At 41.1% G+C, this 14,572-nt stretch overlaps 1 protein-coding gene across 1 annotated transcript; it reads left to right on the forward strand.

Moving 5' to 3' along the window:
* The first annotated feature begins 637 nt into the window (after positions 1-637).
* LOC126174937 (major royal jelly protein 2-like) lies at positions 638-13,506 on the forward strand. Its single transcript, XM_049921393.1, has 6 exons — positions 638-665; positions 3,996-4,300; positions 5,072-5,271; positions 6,313-6,492; positions 11,029-11,346; positions 13,081-13,506. Exons 2-6 carry the CDS (start codon positions 4,003-4,005, stop codon positions 13,399-13,401), a joined length of 1,317 nt encoding a protein of 438 aa, XP_049777350.1. The 5' UTR covers positions 638-665; positions 3,996-4,002; the 3' UTR covers positions 13,402-13,506.
* The last annotated feature ends 1,066 nt before the right edge of the window (positions 13,507-14,572 follow it).

Raw genomic sequence — 14,572 nt, forward strand, 5'->3', positions numbered from 1 at the left:
GTTTGGTCTAGATTAGGAGACATAAAGAAATAAATGTTTTTAATCTAATATGCGACTACAAACAGGATGGTGCTGCGAGGGACATGTGAGGAATGATTTCCAGATCTTTTCCCGTAACAGCCATCCTCCCATCAGAAAGTAGCACATCTAGAGTCTGATGTTTACACCATACTTAAAATACAGAAAGGTAAACAATAATCCCTATTATAGACAACGTTGCACGGCCTCACCACACGGTGATCTTACAGTTAGAGAGGATGAGCTGCGCTACCTGGACACCAGGCCAAGCGCTACAGGTTCCCTAGACCTGAAACCACCAAAATAAGACTGAGCTTCCTGGTGTGCTAGCCATCTACCACCACCTGGAGTCACGTATAACTTGCTGAATGCCATGGAAGCATCGAGAATAACGCCTAGGATGGAAATTAAGCATTGTGCCGAGTTATCAACACACTCCATATCTACTTCTATTGTTTCCTTTGTTTCATTGCAGGAACAAGTTGCTGATAGAAGTACAATACAATATAAATCATAATGACGTTCCACAAGTTGATAATGTGGAAACCGGCTGCAGTTACTACTGAATTTAGCGTATATATAACTTCCGTAGACGGAGGTACTTTCAGAAGTTGTCACACCTCACTTTCTGGCAGACCACACTTAAGGTAAGCACAGTGGCTTTTGTAGTCGATTTCTGTTAGTTATTATGGACACTGTTAGCGTTATAATGGTGGCAATATCATCTATTTCCCTTTCTCAACGTTTCAGTTCGTAAACACCTGGATACGTATTCGTTTCAAACAAACTTCTTGCAACAGTACCTGTGTTAAGAAGGATTGGTAACACCTGAGAATTAGTGATGACAAACATCGCTTTTCAGTAAAAGTCAGACATTTAAATTTACGCTGCCCCTTTCTTTGAGGTGTAGTATTTAACACAGAATGAATAACAGTCGTCGACTTTGGTAATCGCTTGTTGGTCTGCGCTGGTACGAAATTGTTTCTTGAAACAATTGACTGTTCATTGAGAAAAGCCTCATTGTTTCTTGTTTCCCGTACCTAGGTGCTTACTCCCATAAGCTACCTCATTCCTTCACAATAAGAGCAACAGATGTTTTATTGTACCCAAGGCACGAAATGGCATTTTCTTATGTACGTAACTGATATAATTAAAAAAGTTGATGAGAGACTGAGGTGAGGAATGGACTCTGGAAGGCACACGGGAATATACAGGAGTCGTTTCAAAATCCTTGCCACAAACGTTGTCTGTTACAGACAATATTTTTTGCATTTATGCGAGTCCTCTGCGCAGCCTGAAAGCGGGTAGGCGTAGTTTCTAATGTACCTTTCTCCGCTCAGAGAGAATAATTCTTAAGTTTTGCTTGTTCAGAATCACTCTACCCATCCTCTGCCGTAGATGGTTCGCAGATAGATGCAGTACAGGTGCTTAGTAGACCCTGCTAGTTCGTGAAATTTGATCGTGTTAGAGCACACGAATTCAGTGAAACGATGGCCTTAGGAAGCGTCACGTAGCTGTTTGTTCCTAACAAAGGTACTCATCACGCGATCTATCACCCTGAGGGGTCTGTCGCTAAACACTGCAACACGTTACGTACACAGGGTGTAAAACATGTAAGTGCGGGTGTTTCTGAGCATGGCCCTCAACACAATTAAAACAGAAATTACGTCATTTGCAGACTAATATTTGTAAGTATTACAAGTCATACGTTTCTTGAGTTGCATACTTTTAGTTCCAAGCACATGCGGCAAGACCAAGCCATTAACGTGTATTATTCCCTGGACAGGTCAAGCGCTGGGTGTACACACGTGTACACAAAACGATTGGCCCATACTGACAGGGGTAGTCCAAATAGTGGTGCAATTATGATAATCCAGAAAACATCGTGTAGCAAATTACGTGATGTGTTTGAAGAAATACAATTTGACACAGAGAAAAAACTGCTAACACACTGTTTTTTTTTTGTACATATTACATTATTTCGTTATATTGTACTTCATGACATTGTTACATGAAAGCTGAGAAACATGGAATTGCCTAGCTGTTTATTTATTCTAACCTTCTATAATCGATCCCCTCTTCCCTTCTCTGTCCCTCTCATTCTCTCTCTCTCTCTGTCTGTCTTTCTCTACATCTCTCCCCTGCCGTCTCTCTGTGATCTCTCATCTCTGACCTCCCCCTCAGCCCTTCTCTATCCATTACCCTATTATCACCTCCATCCCAATAGAAGGATAGTGATTTTCATCCCCTTCCCCCCCTCCCCCTGCTGTATTTCTTTCCAGATACTAAGCAACACATGTAAAAATTTTGGTTGAAATCGATCACATGCACATACGTTCTACATCGCCTGCTGGCATATATTGCACTCATTTACAATGTCGTGTTCTCTGCTGTTTTACCCCATACAACTCCAGAGAGGATCTTAAATTTACCTGTGGTATTGAGTAGTGTGGCTTCATCTTACTTCACAAACCCCGGTGATAAGATTATTGGCTCGCTGCAGTATTCATTCTCGCGATCTCGTTGTTACACTGAACAACACAAACAAGGGACAAACTGCACTTCACACTTTTAAATGCCTCAGTGGCAACTAAATACAGGGAATAAGTACGAACAGTCGTTTTGGATATATTTTCTTCAAATCTTATCATCCACACCCACACCCTGAGTGGCACCTGAGACAGTTCAACTCGAATACATCGAGGACTACGAACACTATTTAGGTATGGTTTTTGCTAAATTAGAACTGATTTTGTGTTGTAATTATCTGCTGCATGCTATTAGCTTCCATCATTTGTAGCTGCTCAATTACGACAACGAATTTACTTTTCTACGGGAACAACAAAAAGTAAAATGCCGTCAAACAGTTCTTCTACGACACAACAGGAGTAGAATTTAATCAAGTGTCAACAAGATGATACAGCCGAAAAACACTGTGAAATAGGAAAAGATGTCCTACAAATGTTTACTGTGTGAAATGTAAGCAAACAACTACCTCAGGCTTGGTTTGTATGTTTACCTGTGAGCTTGAAACCTGTCAGTGGGTATGTTGCTCTTATTGTGGCCAGACAACTCGCTCACGAAGTCATTCAGACTTTCACGTTACACGAGTCGAAAAAGAGGACACTTTTACCGTTTATAGTGAATTTCGAAAAGCTATTAGAGCAACAGTGTGGTCATAAGCAGTAATGCATACTGATCCAATCAAGCCGACGCGATCTGTTTTTGCAAAAGGAATAAAACATTTCCAGATCCAAGTAAACCAAGGTGCCTACAATAAATTACCCCAACTAAAACCAAGAAATGATGAGAGTAATGCATCTATCGTTTTAGCACATTCACATCGTACTACTAACCAGCTTTCCAAATTTTCCCTCCATGGCAGAAAGGTGACTGCGAAAGCTACAAACCGTCCCTCTGCACAAATTTTATTAACAAAACGGGACAAATATCTATTCAACATACTATACTGATCAGTTCAAAATACATGTAAAACAAGAGAAATGGATAAAAAACGACCTTGGTCTCTAAACGTCCCGCGGGTCCTTTCAGGAATGGCTTAATGTTTTGCAACTTTATGTGAATGCTCCGATCGGATAGTCTGCCGCTTTTACTGAACGGCAGTCTAGTGCATGCACGGCAATCCACATGGTAAATACTGGGCGAATGTTCCCTCCTCCCCCCCCCTTCCCTTACCGTAAGGATTATTACAGTCCATCTATCTTAACAGAACAACTGGTGCCCGTTGGATCGCTCGTTCGGATAAAAAAATCTTTAAGCAAATTAGATTTAGCAGCATCTGGACTTCTGCTGATGAAGGAGATTAAAGCAAAAGATCACTGAAACACCGACACGAAAAACAATTAGTCCTAAGACTAATGACAATACTTTGCATCTAGGTACGTCTTGATTTCTCGTTTCCATCTAGTTAATATTGATAGGGTACTGAATTTTACTTACAAAATATTCACAAACAGGTACGAGATGGGACCTCGCGTGTCGACGTTTGCGTTGCTGGTGCTGCTGCTGGTGGCGGCTGGTGACGCTCACCACAAGTCAAGCCACGCCACGAGGCACGGCGGTCGAGTCAGAGCGGCCCACAGGACCGGCAAGGCGTCCCCAGGGACGAGGAGCAAGGGCGCCTCCGAGGAGTCGATGCTCGTCACCATCAAGGCCGCCAAAGAGCTCGAATACGACTTCGGAGACGATGGGACGTTGGAGAAGGAAATGATAGCCAGCGGGCGCTATGACCCTAAAATGGTTTTTGCATACGACTTAACAAGTAAGAATTCCAGTTAGAAACACATTACTCTTACTTCTTATCATCCGATATTTGTTATGGCATGAGGCTGAAAGCATGATGCTGATCATATCCAAGGAGGTGGCCGAAAGACAGTAAGATCAGTAACTCTACTGTGCTAATTTCTACAAAAAGTGGGACAGTAAGGGAGCGAGTAGGAGATCGATTAGTGACGCCTGTGGGATCTGCAGCGTTAGGTTTAGGTGTACCATTATTGTTAATACGAAAAACTCCAGAAAGATAACATACGTGTAACTGTGACATTTACTGGTGAAACAGGAAAGTAAGGTTGCTGTCCGTATTGATGCATTATTTAGCATATTATGTTACGTTGGATGCTCAAATGGGTATATGTTGCAGATAATGTCAATGAGTCACAACTGGTAACTGACAATTATCTCCACACAAGTGAGTAACAATTTTTGAGGAGATAAAATTAAATCATAAAATAAGCACCGTTGTTTTATAAGTTATTTTAACCATTTCTGTTTAAATTGCTTCAGGCTAACACACTGCGTCTAATTCGTGTACGCAAAAGTACATCAGACGCTATCAGATCATAGAATTAGAGATAAAAGGAGAAGCGGAAGCAGTTAGTGGGTGTAGATTTGCTTTAGCTAGTACTCTGCTATGGGTGAATTCAGTATCGTGTGATGCCTTTATGGCCATGTTGCACTTGCAGCGAATGTTATGTCAATTTAGATGTCTGATTATAAAACACAATATGATCTGCCTATGTTCGTCTTGTCGCAGTGGACGATCACCAGCGTAACCGCATAATCGTGACGACGCCTCTTGTCCGTCGCGGCATCCCGGTAACGCTGAGCACCATCCCCTGTGACGGAGAGCAGAGTTCGCGCCTGAAGCCCTACCCCAACCTGGAAATCCACCACACCACCGAGGACTCCATCACCGACTGCAACACCCAGCTGGTGGACGTCAGCAGAACGACCGTGAGTCCCTCGTGGCATGTACATTCGTACTCTGCACACAAGCAGTCTCTGTGCTGAGGTCTTCCTGGCGTTTTCATCCTTATCTGGTTATCTGTGTCCATTTCTTCCATTCACCACGTTCTTTCTTCAGAATCTTTTCTATGTAACATCTATTATTCTTTTTCATCCCGAAAAAAGTGCTAGTACTCAATAAACATTTCCAGTGCTTCTGACCTATCTATCAGGTTGTTAGTATTTAGTTCATTTTACACTAACGTTACAGTGTCAAAAACCTTTTTCCATAATATTAACTGAGAATGTTGCAATAATTATCTAATTTTTGTAAATATTTTCCTTATTTTTATTAATCATATTAAGATTGTGAGTATCGCTAGTTATATACACATTGTTATACCACCTTCAAAGAAATCTGATTGCATACAAAAGGCGGGGCCTTAATTTTACTTGGTGAAATGTTTGTGTAATAAAATAAATAAACAGTCAAGCCATTTCCCTCTATGATGAAATAATCTTCTGCTTATTCCAATCTACTCGGCATTGCTTCACATCTTCACCTGTCGAGCATTATCTTGAATAAATTGTAGGACACATTAACTTCTATCGGTACAGAAGTCCAGTTTATTGTTACTTTTGGCGTTGTTGTAGTTGTATTTTACGTAAAAATTAATTTGGTTTTAAAATCGTTCTCATCGTAAGTAGTGGTACACATTCATTTCTGAATCGTGTAATTTCAGTCAGTAACTGATGAAAGCTGTTCTTCGTCACTGTTTCTTCTGTCATTTTTATTACGATTACTTAAATAGTAGATAGCAAGCAACAATCAGGTAAGGACCAGATATACAAACTTGCAAGGAGATTAATCTTTTCCTCTGTGCAGTAATCCACGATTCTAGAACGCACATCTGCCGTCGATGGTTTCAACTTTGAGTTCATTCACTGACTGTTTCAGAAAACGTGGGCGAATGATGATACACTATACGCTCTCGACAACGGTGCTTTGGACCTGACAACGAGTCCCAGTTCATTCACTGACTGTTTCAGAAAACGTGGGCGGATGATGATACACTATACGCTCTCGACAACGGTGCTTTGGACCTGACAACGAGTCCCAAAAACGTGTGTCCACCCAAAATTGTTATCTTCGACCTGCAAAAAGATGAGATCATCAGCTCCACAGTTATCCAGAACGCAGCCTGCAACGCATTGTACACCTATTTATGGGTGAGTACTTATTGGAATAGACAGTATATGTAAAAATGACCTTATATCTCCGTATGAGAACTGACTATAAAATTATGATAGTGTTGCTGACTAGCAACGTCTGATTCTATTTTACACAACTACATATTGTCAAAAGAAATCTTTTTTCAATTGTTTCCTTTGTTTTATCTTCCTTTAGGTTTGTATCTAATGATCATGAGAGATAATCATTTAGTATATTTCCTGCTAATGTGGTCATGCCACTTATGATACATTTCGTTTGGTTCGTGATCTCATTATTCTTTATTATTTCCATACTGCTACATCCTTTTAGTGGCCCATGACTCATTTCCATTCAATATAGTACTAACAGCTATGATCTTACAATATTTAAATAATGTTTCAATGTTTTCTTTTCAGGCACTTGTTTGCAAAAAATGGTTCAAATGGTTCTGAGCACTATAGGACTTAACTTCTGAGGTCATCAGTCCCCTAGAACTTAGAACTACTTGAACCTAACTAACCTAAGAACATCACACAGATCCATGCCCGAGGCAGGATTCGAACCTGCGACCATAGCGATCACGCGGTTCCAGACTGAAGCGCCTAGAACCGCACGGCCGCATCGACCGGCTACTTGTTTACAATTCCAAGTATACGTGAGCGTACTTCCAGTCTCCCCTTAGCATCGTGCATATTGTATGGAATGTATCACTCTTGCCAAAAAATAACGCACTGCAGACATTAAAAAAGAGCTATATTTTATACAATCAGCATAAATGACTTATTCGCCCTGAGGATTTCTCGTACATATGTATGTATGTACGTATTGAACTTGGGACCTAGAAACGATGGAGAGGCTTTGTCTCTCCCCCCCCCCTCCCCACCCCCATAGCCCTCAGTGGTACAGAAACCCACAAAAGGCTACAGCAGTCCACTCACCCACCGTCGCCCCTCACCGAACCCAGGGTTATTGAGCGGTTTGGCCCCCAGTGGAGCCCCCCCCCCTACCCCCTCTGGGAACGTCTCATCCAGACGAGTGTAGCCCCAATGTTTGCGCGGTAGAGTAATTATGGTGTACGCGTACGTGGAGACAGCGTTTGCACAGCAACCACCGACATAGTGTAACTGAGTCAGAATAAGGGTAACCAGCCGGCATTCGCCGAGGCAGATGGAAAACCGCCTTAAAACCCATCCACAGCTTTGCTGACACACTGGACCCCGGTACTAATCCGCCGGGCGTATTCGTGCCGGGGACCGGCACGCCTTCCTGCACGGAAAGCAGTGCGCTAGACCGCACGGCTAGCCGGGCCGGTTCTCCTACACCACTGATTGACCACGTAGTTTTCTCAATGGCCATTTAACAAAGTGCATAACTGCAACAACCTGCTACAACCTACTACAAGAATACCAATCTAGTTTCCGTAAACATCGCTGCACGACATCTGACTTATAAAGGTAATACAGTATTTGACGCTTGCTGTGGATGAGTACGAGGCGACAATCGCATGCTTCTCAGACTTCAATACAGCCTTTGACACAGTCTACTTCAATATTTTATTTGCCACACTGAGCAGCTTAAATTTGTAGAAAAGTGCAGTGCAAATATTTCGCTCATACTTACCTCTCACCTGCAATTCTTCATGTCCTCAAACATAAAGTAACAATGGAGACCGGTAGTATCACACGCCCCCCAGTGTTCGATATTAGCCGTGCGGTTCTCGGCGCTTCAGTCTGGAACCGCGTGACCGCTACGGTCGCAGGTTCGAATCCTGCCTCGGGGATGGATGTGTGTGATGTCCTTAGGTTAGTTAGGTTTAAGTAGCTCTAAGTTCTAGGGGACTGATGACCACGGATGTTGAGTCCCATAGTGCTCAGACCCATTTGAACCATTTTTGTTCGATATTAGGACCTGTACTCTTTCCACTGAACAAATATGCCACTGAGGTGTCATCAGTTTTGTCGTACTGGAAATACCACATTTATGCTGATAACCTCAAGTTGTATCTAAGAAAAAAATTAATGACGCTGAAGTAAGTTGTCGAGAAACGCAATGTCGACCTGTGTGCACTATCCAAATTGGAACAGAATACACGGTTACAGTTCAACCCATACAAGACCTAAGCGGTACTGGTTACTCACTGTAGGCTCATTAGCCCGAAATATCGGGAATTCCTAACATATTTAGCCTTTGGGACAAATACCAACCAACCACCCTCAACAAACAGTCTTGGAGTATTGAAAGTGGAAAGTCTGAATTATTGAACAGTGATGTCATCCGGCAAGATCTTTATGAGGAAACCTCAGGGCGCCTGTAAGTGGTTATGACTCTTTGATCATATTTCAGCAACATATGCACAGCTACCCTGACTGTGTGGGTACAGGTGCAGAGATTTCCATGTCCTCTGTCTTCTCTACTGTCTTATCAACGTACTCTGTCCCTCATATCTTTGTTTGACAATAACGCTCTTGTCTGAAGGACATGGCAGAAGCAGGCGTTTCCAAGAGTGCTAAGTCCTTTGTGTCCCACTCCGTCATCCAGCGAATTTGTCGACGTCTTCTCAATCGCAGGATCCCCATTCTGGAATAAAATCCCACATTATATTATAGATCTGAATAACTTCTCCAGCTTCAGAAGTAATTGACATATCTACTAAAGCAACAATAATAACCACCAGTATCGCTGTATGCACTCGTTACCCTTCCTTGTACAACTATCTTTCAACAAATTTTCCCAGTTTTCTTAGCTGGTATAAATCCTTACTTTTTCAATCGCCAGAACGCCCTAAATCAGGAAATATCTGTGTTGGACATCTACAAATTCTTTTTATATCTGCTACTATCGTTATTGTTATTGTCATCATTGTTACTACTATTATCATTACAGTCTTTATTATTTACCCACATTGCCACTATAAACACTCAAAGCACTTTAATACTAACTGTCATATTACAATTACGTTTCTTATGTAGCTGTGAGGTAACGGAGGTATTGTATAAGTAAACCGTTGGTCCAATGAAAGATACAGTCTGACGGCCTTAATCAGATCAGGTTAAATAAATACATGAACAAGTAAATAAGTGAATGTAGCAGATACGTAGTCGACATCTTCCATAACTGACACGACTGCCATAGCAACCATGGGAATTATGGTTCCTTAGTCCTGAATGACACGATGATTAAAACAGTGATGAATCCAACGAGCCAGTTCAGTGGCAACGTTGTCTGTCTTAGGTTGTAGATGATAGGTCTTGTGGAATTATAGTTTCCATAATCTGTCTTACATGTTCGCGATGTTTCCATAGCATACAGCATCCCATAACATTGTGTGTAAACTCTGGAAGACCTTTTGACATACGAAGAGGCAGCAATTTGAGCATTATTCCTTATAGCACAGGATGCAGCCTGAGTATTGGTACTAGGATTACTACCATAAGAAAGCACTGTATACTTTTTACCCTTATTGACGGAAACCATCTCATCTTGGTTGGTACTAATTCCCTTCGTTTGAAATAATTTCGTAGGAGAGTTGTATATGTCCTCAACAGATGAACCTTTGGCGCCTAGGTATTCATCAGGATGTTCTCAATTTGTAATTTTACCGTCGAGGCGGGAGGAGAAATACTGAGAACACTGATGGGCCCATAGAAGCATTAAATGTGCAGGGCAAGAATCCACTCTGGTCCTCAAGAGGCGACTAAGTGGTGTGTATGTGGCGAGGGGGACGAGGGTGAGGGAGGACTAGAGAAGATTTATTTTGTTTCTCTTACTACCTCTACATCTGGCAACTACGAGTTGTGTTTCGCAAGGGCAACCCAAGTCAACAAAACTCATCCAAAGTCATCTAACGGTAGCAGCATTACACCAGTAGTGAGTGCTGACGAGCCTTTTACCCATATTACTCACTGAGTAAAACGTCTTCCCTTATTTTCACACTATCGAAGTCCATCTTGAGCGCTGCAGATACCGTTAGGGCCTTTGCTGGTAGATGAGGCTGAAATCTGTAACAGATTCTGTGCACTGGGCCAGTGTGCTGCAAAACTGTGAACTGACAGGGGCACCACTCCATGGGAGAGCTGTTTCGGAATATGGCCCCTACCTGCCATGTAAAAGATTTCTATATTACTGTCGTTATCAAATCTGTTCTCTAACTTAGCTGTATTTAAGCAAAGTTTTAAAAATGGAATAAACCGTAATACAGCTGAGTAGCTTTTCATATGTTTCTTTTAACTGGTCATTATTTTTTGTAGAGGAAGGTCTTTTATGGTGCGAATAGTTAAGAGAGAGGTTGTGTCATTGAGAGAATTAGGATTCACCTACCTCCATGGTCAATCTTCATTAGACATAGACATTCAAATGAAAGACAAAAATAGTTTTTGGAATTGTTTAATGCTGCAGTCACATTGTTTAACTGAAAGAGATTTACCTTTATTTTGGTAGTTATGTACGTTCTTATGCCAGTCAATTGAGAGTTGTCCAAAATAACCTCTGTGTTCACTTCAAACACGGATAACGAGTGTGTTAAAGGACATACATAGACATGAGTTTGTATTCAGGTGGACGCGTGCCCAGATGGTTGCCTGACGGCCTACAGCTCCGACAGCAGAGGCAACGTACTGTCGGTGACGGACCTCACCGCAGGGACCACCAAACACCTGCAGAGCCAGTACTTCCACCCCAAGCCCGGCTTCTTCTTCCCGAAGGCGGGAGGTCCAGCCTACTACCTACCGGACGGCATAAATGGAGCGACGGCCGACGAGAGCTGCGATGGGAAACTCTACTTCCAGGCGTTCGCCAGCAACATCCAGGGCGTTGTCGACAAGCAGGTCATCCGAGATGCATGCGACGGGGATGTTTTGGACATCAAGACGCAGGTAACGTCACATGGGTACCGCTGTCGCAGAATACGTGAAAACCTCCACATGGAGTGAGTACTTGTGTTGGTGTGATGCCGTGATTCTGGAATATGAATCCTTCAGTTTCTGAGAACCTCGGTGAAACAGACTATAAGCCGCGGGTGCTAAACTGCGCAAGTCAACTGTACTAAGTTTCACACCACGGCTTTCCTTGGCAACTGTGTTTCCATTTACAGCAACAGTACAGTTGTTACTGGTGTCATAGTATCTATGACAAACTAATTAAACAAAAATCCCCTTTTATGCGAAGCCATTCCACTCATGCTTTGCACTGGTCATTTCCTGAATGTTTACAGTTCAATTCCCATTCATGGTGTGAAAGCAGAACTAATTTTACCTTAGTTGTCACTAGGAGAATGACAAATTACAGTCTTATTCATAACACGAAATGAAGAATTCGTTGGCTTTTTTAAGCCCTAAGCAATGATAGCGTTTTCTCATTCAGTTTCTCGTACGGTTGCTAGTGCAACCAGTTATCTCTAGACGCATTTGTCAAATCTTAGAGAACCAAATTTAACATTATAATCTATGGGAAACCTGTTACGTAAACGAGAGTAATCTAGCGCCTAGTTGCAGGAAACTGTACTCATTCTGTGGTTACTGTAGACATTTACTCACATTCATGTACTAGCAGGGCCATTGGGTTTCTTTTATCAGCGCGATGCTAAACTATACCATATACCAATTTTACACCTATGCGAGTGGTGCGGCTCTGTTCATATTTAGGCATTCTATGGCTGCGAGTTGTGGTCAGCGTCATCGTCCAAAGGAAAGCCCAGATATTATTCACGATACCTTCTCTAAATTTACCTAACAGTGGTTCTCGACGACTACATCGCCTCTCTTCCAGGATTACCACTTCCATCCCCAATATTTCTGCCACATTTTCACGTGGCCTACACCGAATTGTTAACGATCTCAACATCGAGTTTCTGTATTCTCGCTTGAAGTCTTTTCTCAAGCTCACTTTGTAAGGTCTCCAAAAACTGGACCACTACTCTAGATTTAGTGGCGGTAGCTTCTTGAATGTGATTTACTTTACTAATGCATTGAATTTTCATAGATCTTTTCCAAGAAATTCGTTTTCTATTTGCCTCACCTAATACTGAAATTGCGTAATGGCCCTATATGTACCGCTTCTTGGTATTACCACCAAATATTCTTAACATGTGACTTTATCTAGATATTCATTACTAACCTTGGAATCAGATACTGTCACATTCTTTCTCTTTGTTGTAAGCATTGAAAGCCGGTCGCTCGTTGCACCAATTGGAAATTATGTCAAAGTGTTTCTGCTATTTATAACAATCACCGAGCGATGACATTTTGATGAATACAGCAATACTGTGAGTGAAAAACCTTATAAAGCGGCTGATCCTATCTAACAAGTTTTTTACGCGCTTTTTCTCACTTGAAACACATCCAAATTCACTTGCGTTTCTGTGGGACATTAACCGTCGTGTAAAATGTACTGGACTCTATTTATAAATTTATTTACTCAGCCAATGACACATTTAAGAAAATACTCTTAGTGATCTTGGAAAATGTAGTGTAACCAAAAATGCTATACAAATAGTAATGGTGGGTGGTTCCTTGGTATTACTACAGAAATTCAGTAGTGGGTGATACAGGTAAAACTTTTTCTGTTATCTGATACTAACTTTCTAATCGAGACTGATGTATCTGTTTCAGGTTGATCTACCAGGAGAAATACTGGGACAGAGTGGAGTAATGGCGGTGGATCCGAAGGGTCAGCTATTATTCTTCCCTGTTCTGGATGAATTGGCCATCTACTGCTGGGACACGAGCAAGCCTCACGATCGTAAGAACTTCCACCTGATCGTTCAAGATGATGAACATCTTCAATTTGTCAGCAGCATGGAAATAGACACCAAAACACAAAGATTATATATAATGAGCGATCGATTTACATCATACTTGTCAAATACCACCAACTATTCTGAAGACAACTACCAGATTTTGTATATTGACATAAAGGATATAAAATGTTAGTTGTGCGTACCACAGATTTTGTTTTGTGTAGACGAATAAACTTGGTGCCCTGGAAGATCAAACGAATGTAACTACCACTATATGAAATACTGAAACGAATTAAATATATACTGCAAAAATTGGGGTCGATCTAATTTCATGAACTTGTAACCCTACCACTACTATTGTAATTTAGTGTGATTTTACCTGAATAATAGAAAACCTGTCTCTATGTGGCCACATAAAACCCTCTTACTAAAATTTTGTTTAGTTTCCATGTAAAGTACTCTATGGAAGGATAGTCCTGTTAATATGAAAAGCTTATCAATGTAGTTACCCTTTTTACAGGGTTTGACCATGTGTTGGGTCTAATGGATACTTAAATCAGACTATTCCCTTCTTTTCTTAAGATCTTACCCAGCGGTTAGATACAAAGGCAGTATGAATATCATTGTACTGAAGCTAGAACAACTCATTTCCTAGTTCATTTGGTGGTTTTATTAATGGTCGCCAGCCTATCCAGGCAATGAAAGTGAAGTATTGCAAAAGCAGAAGTATCAATTTTGCTTATTTTCTTGCTACTGTTTCATTTGGTTCTTCAAATAAATATTACTCCACTTAAAGAATGTTGGCTTACTCCCTTATACATTAGGTTTTTAAAAGAGAAAAAGACGAGTAGATAACTTCAAGGAAGCGAAAAGAATTTGGCCAGAGGGGAGGGGGCACTAGAAAAGTGCTTTGCATAACCAACAAACTTCAGTACTAAAATAGTTAGATACTAAAGCACAGACTTTTTAAACTGAACATTTCTCTTCAAGATAACCCCTTTCTTACCGGAGTTTAGTTTCAAAAGCTATTATTCTTTGAACTAACTTTGTATAGTCATTTTACAGTTTCTAATAACTTAGCTACACTCTGATTGAATCTTACATCAGCAAATTCTTACTATAACACTTTGCATTAGTTAAGTAAAAAGACAAAAAGAATTTAAATGTTGCCTCTTTATGTTAACTTGACACTTCCTAAGTCTGTAAAATAAGGACCTGGATTAATCAAACACCAGGAAGGATCCCTATATAGGTATATGATTAGGATGAAATAACAGGGTGAACCAGTTTCTTTAAGGTTCAAGAATGATTATTAAAACTCAGTTCAAATTAATGGTTCATCCTGTGCAAAAGTAAAATTAAAA

This window comes from Schistocerca cancellata, chromosome 3, assembly GCF_023864275.1.
Source record: "Schistocerca cancellata isolate TAMUIC-IGC-003103 chromosome 3, iqSchCanc2.1, whole genome shotgun sequence".
NCBI classification, from domain to species: Eukaryota; Metazoa; Arthropoda; class Insecta; order Orthoptera; family Acrididae; genus Schistocerca; species Schistocerca cancellata.

Bases quoted from the DNA above. Each gene is read 5' to 3' on its own strand.
- LOC126174937 (XM_049921393.1), top strand. From the start codon at position 4,003: ATGGGACCTCGCGTGTCGACGTTTGCGTTGCTGGTGCTGCTGCTGGTG. The intron at 6,493-11,028 runs GTGAGTACTTAT...GTTTGTATTCAG, and splicing joins CATTGTACACCTATTTATGG to GTGGACGCGTGCCCAGATGG. The intron at 11,347-13,080 runs GTAACGTCACAT...TATCTGTTTCAG, and splicing joins TTTTGGACATCAAGACGCAG to GTTGATCTACCAGGAGAAAT.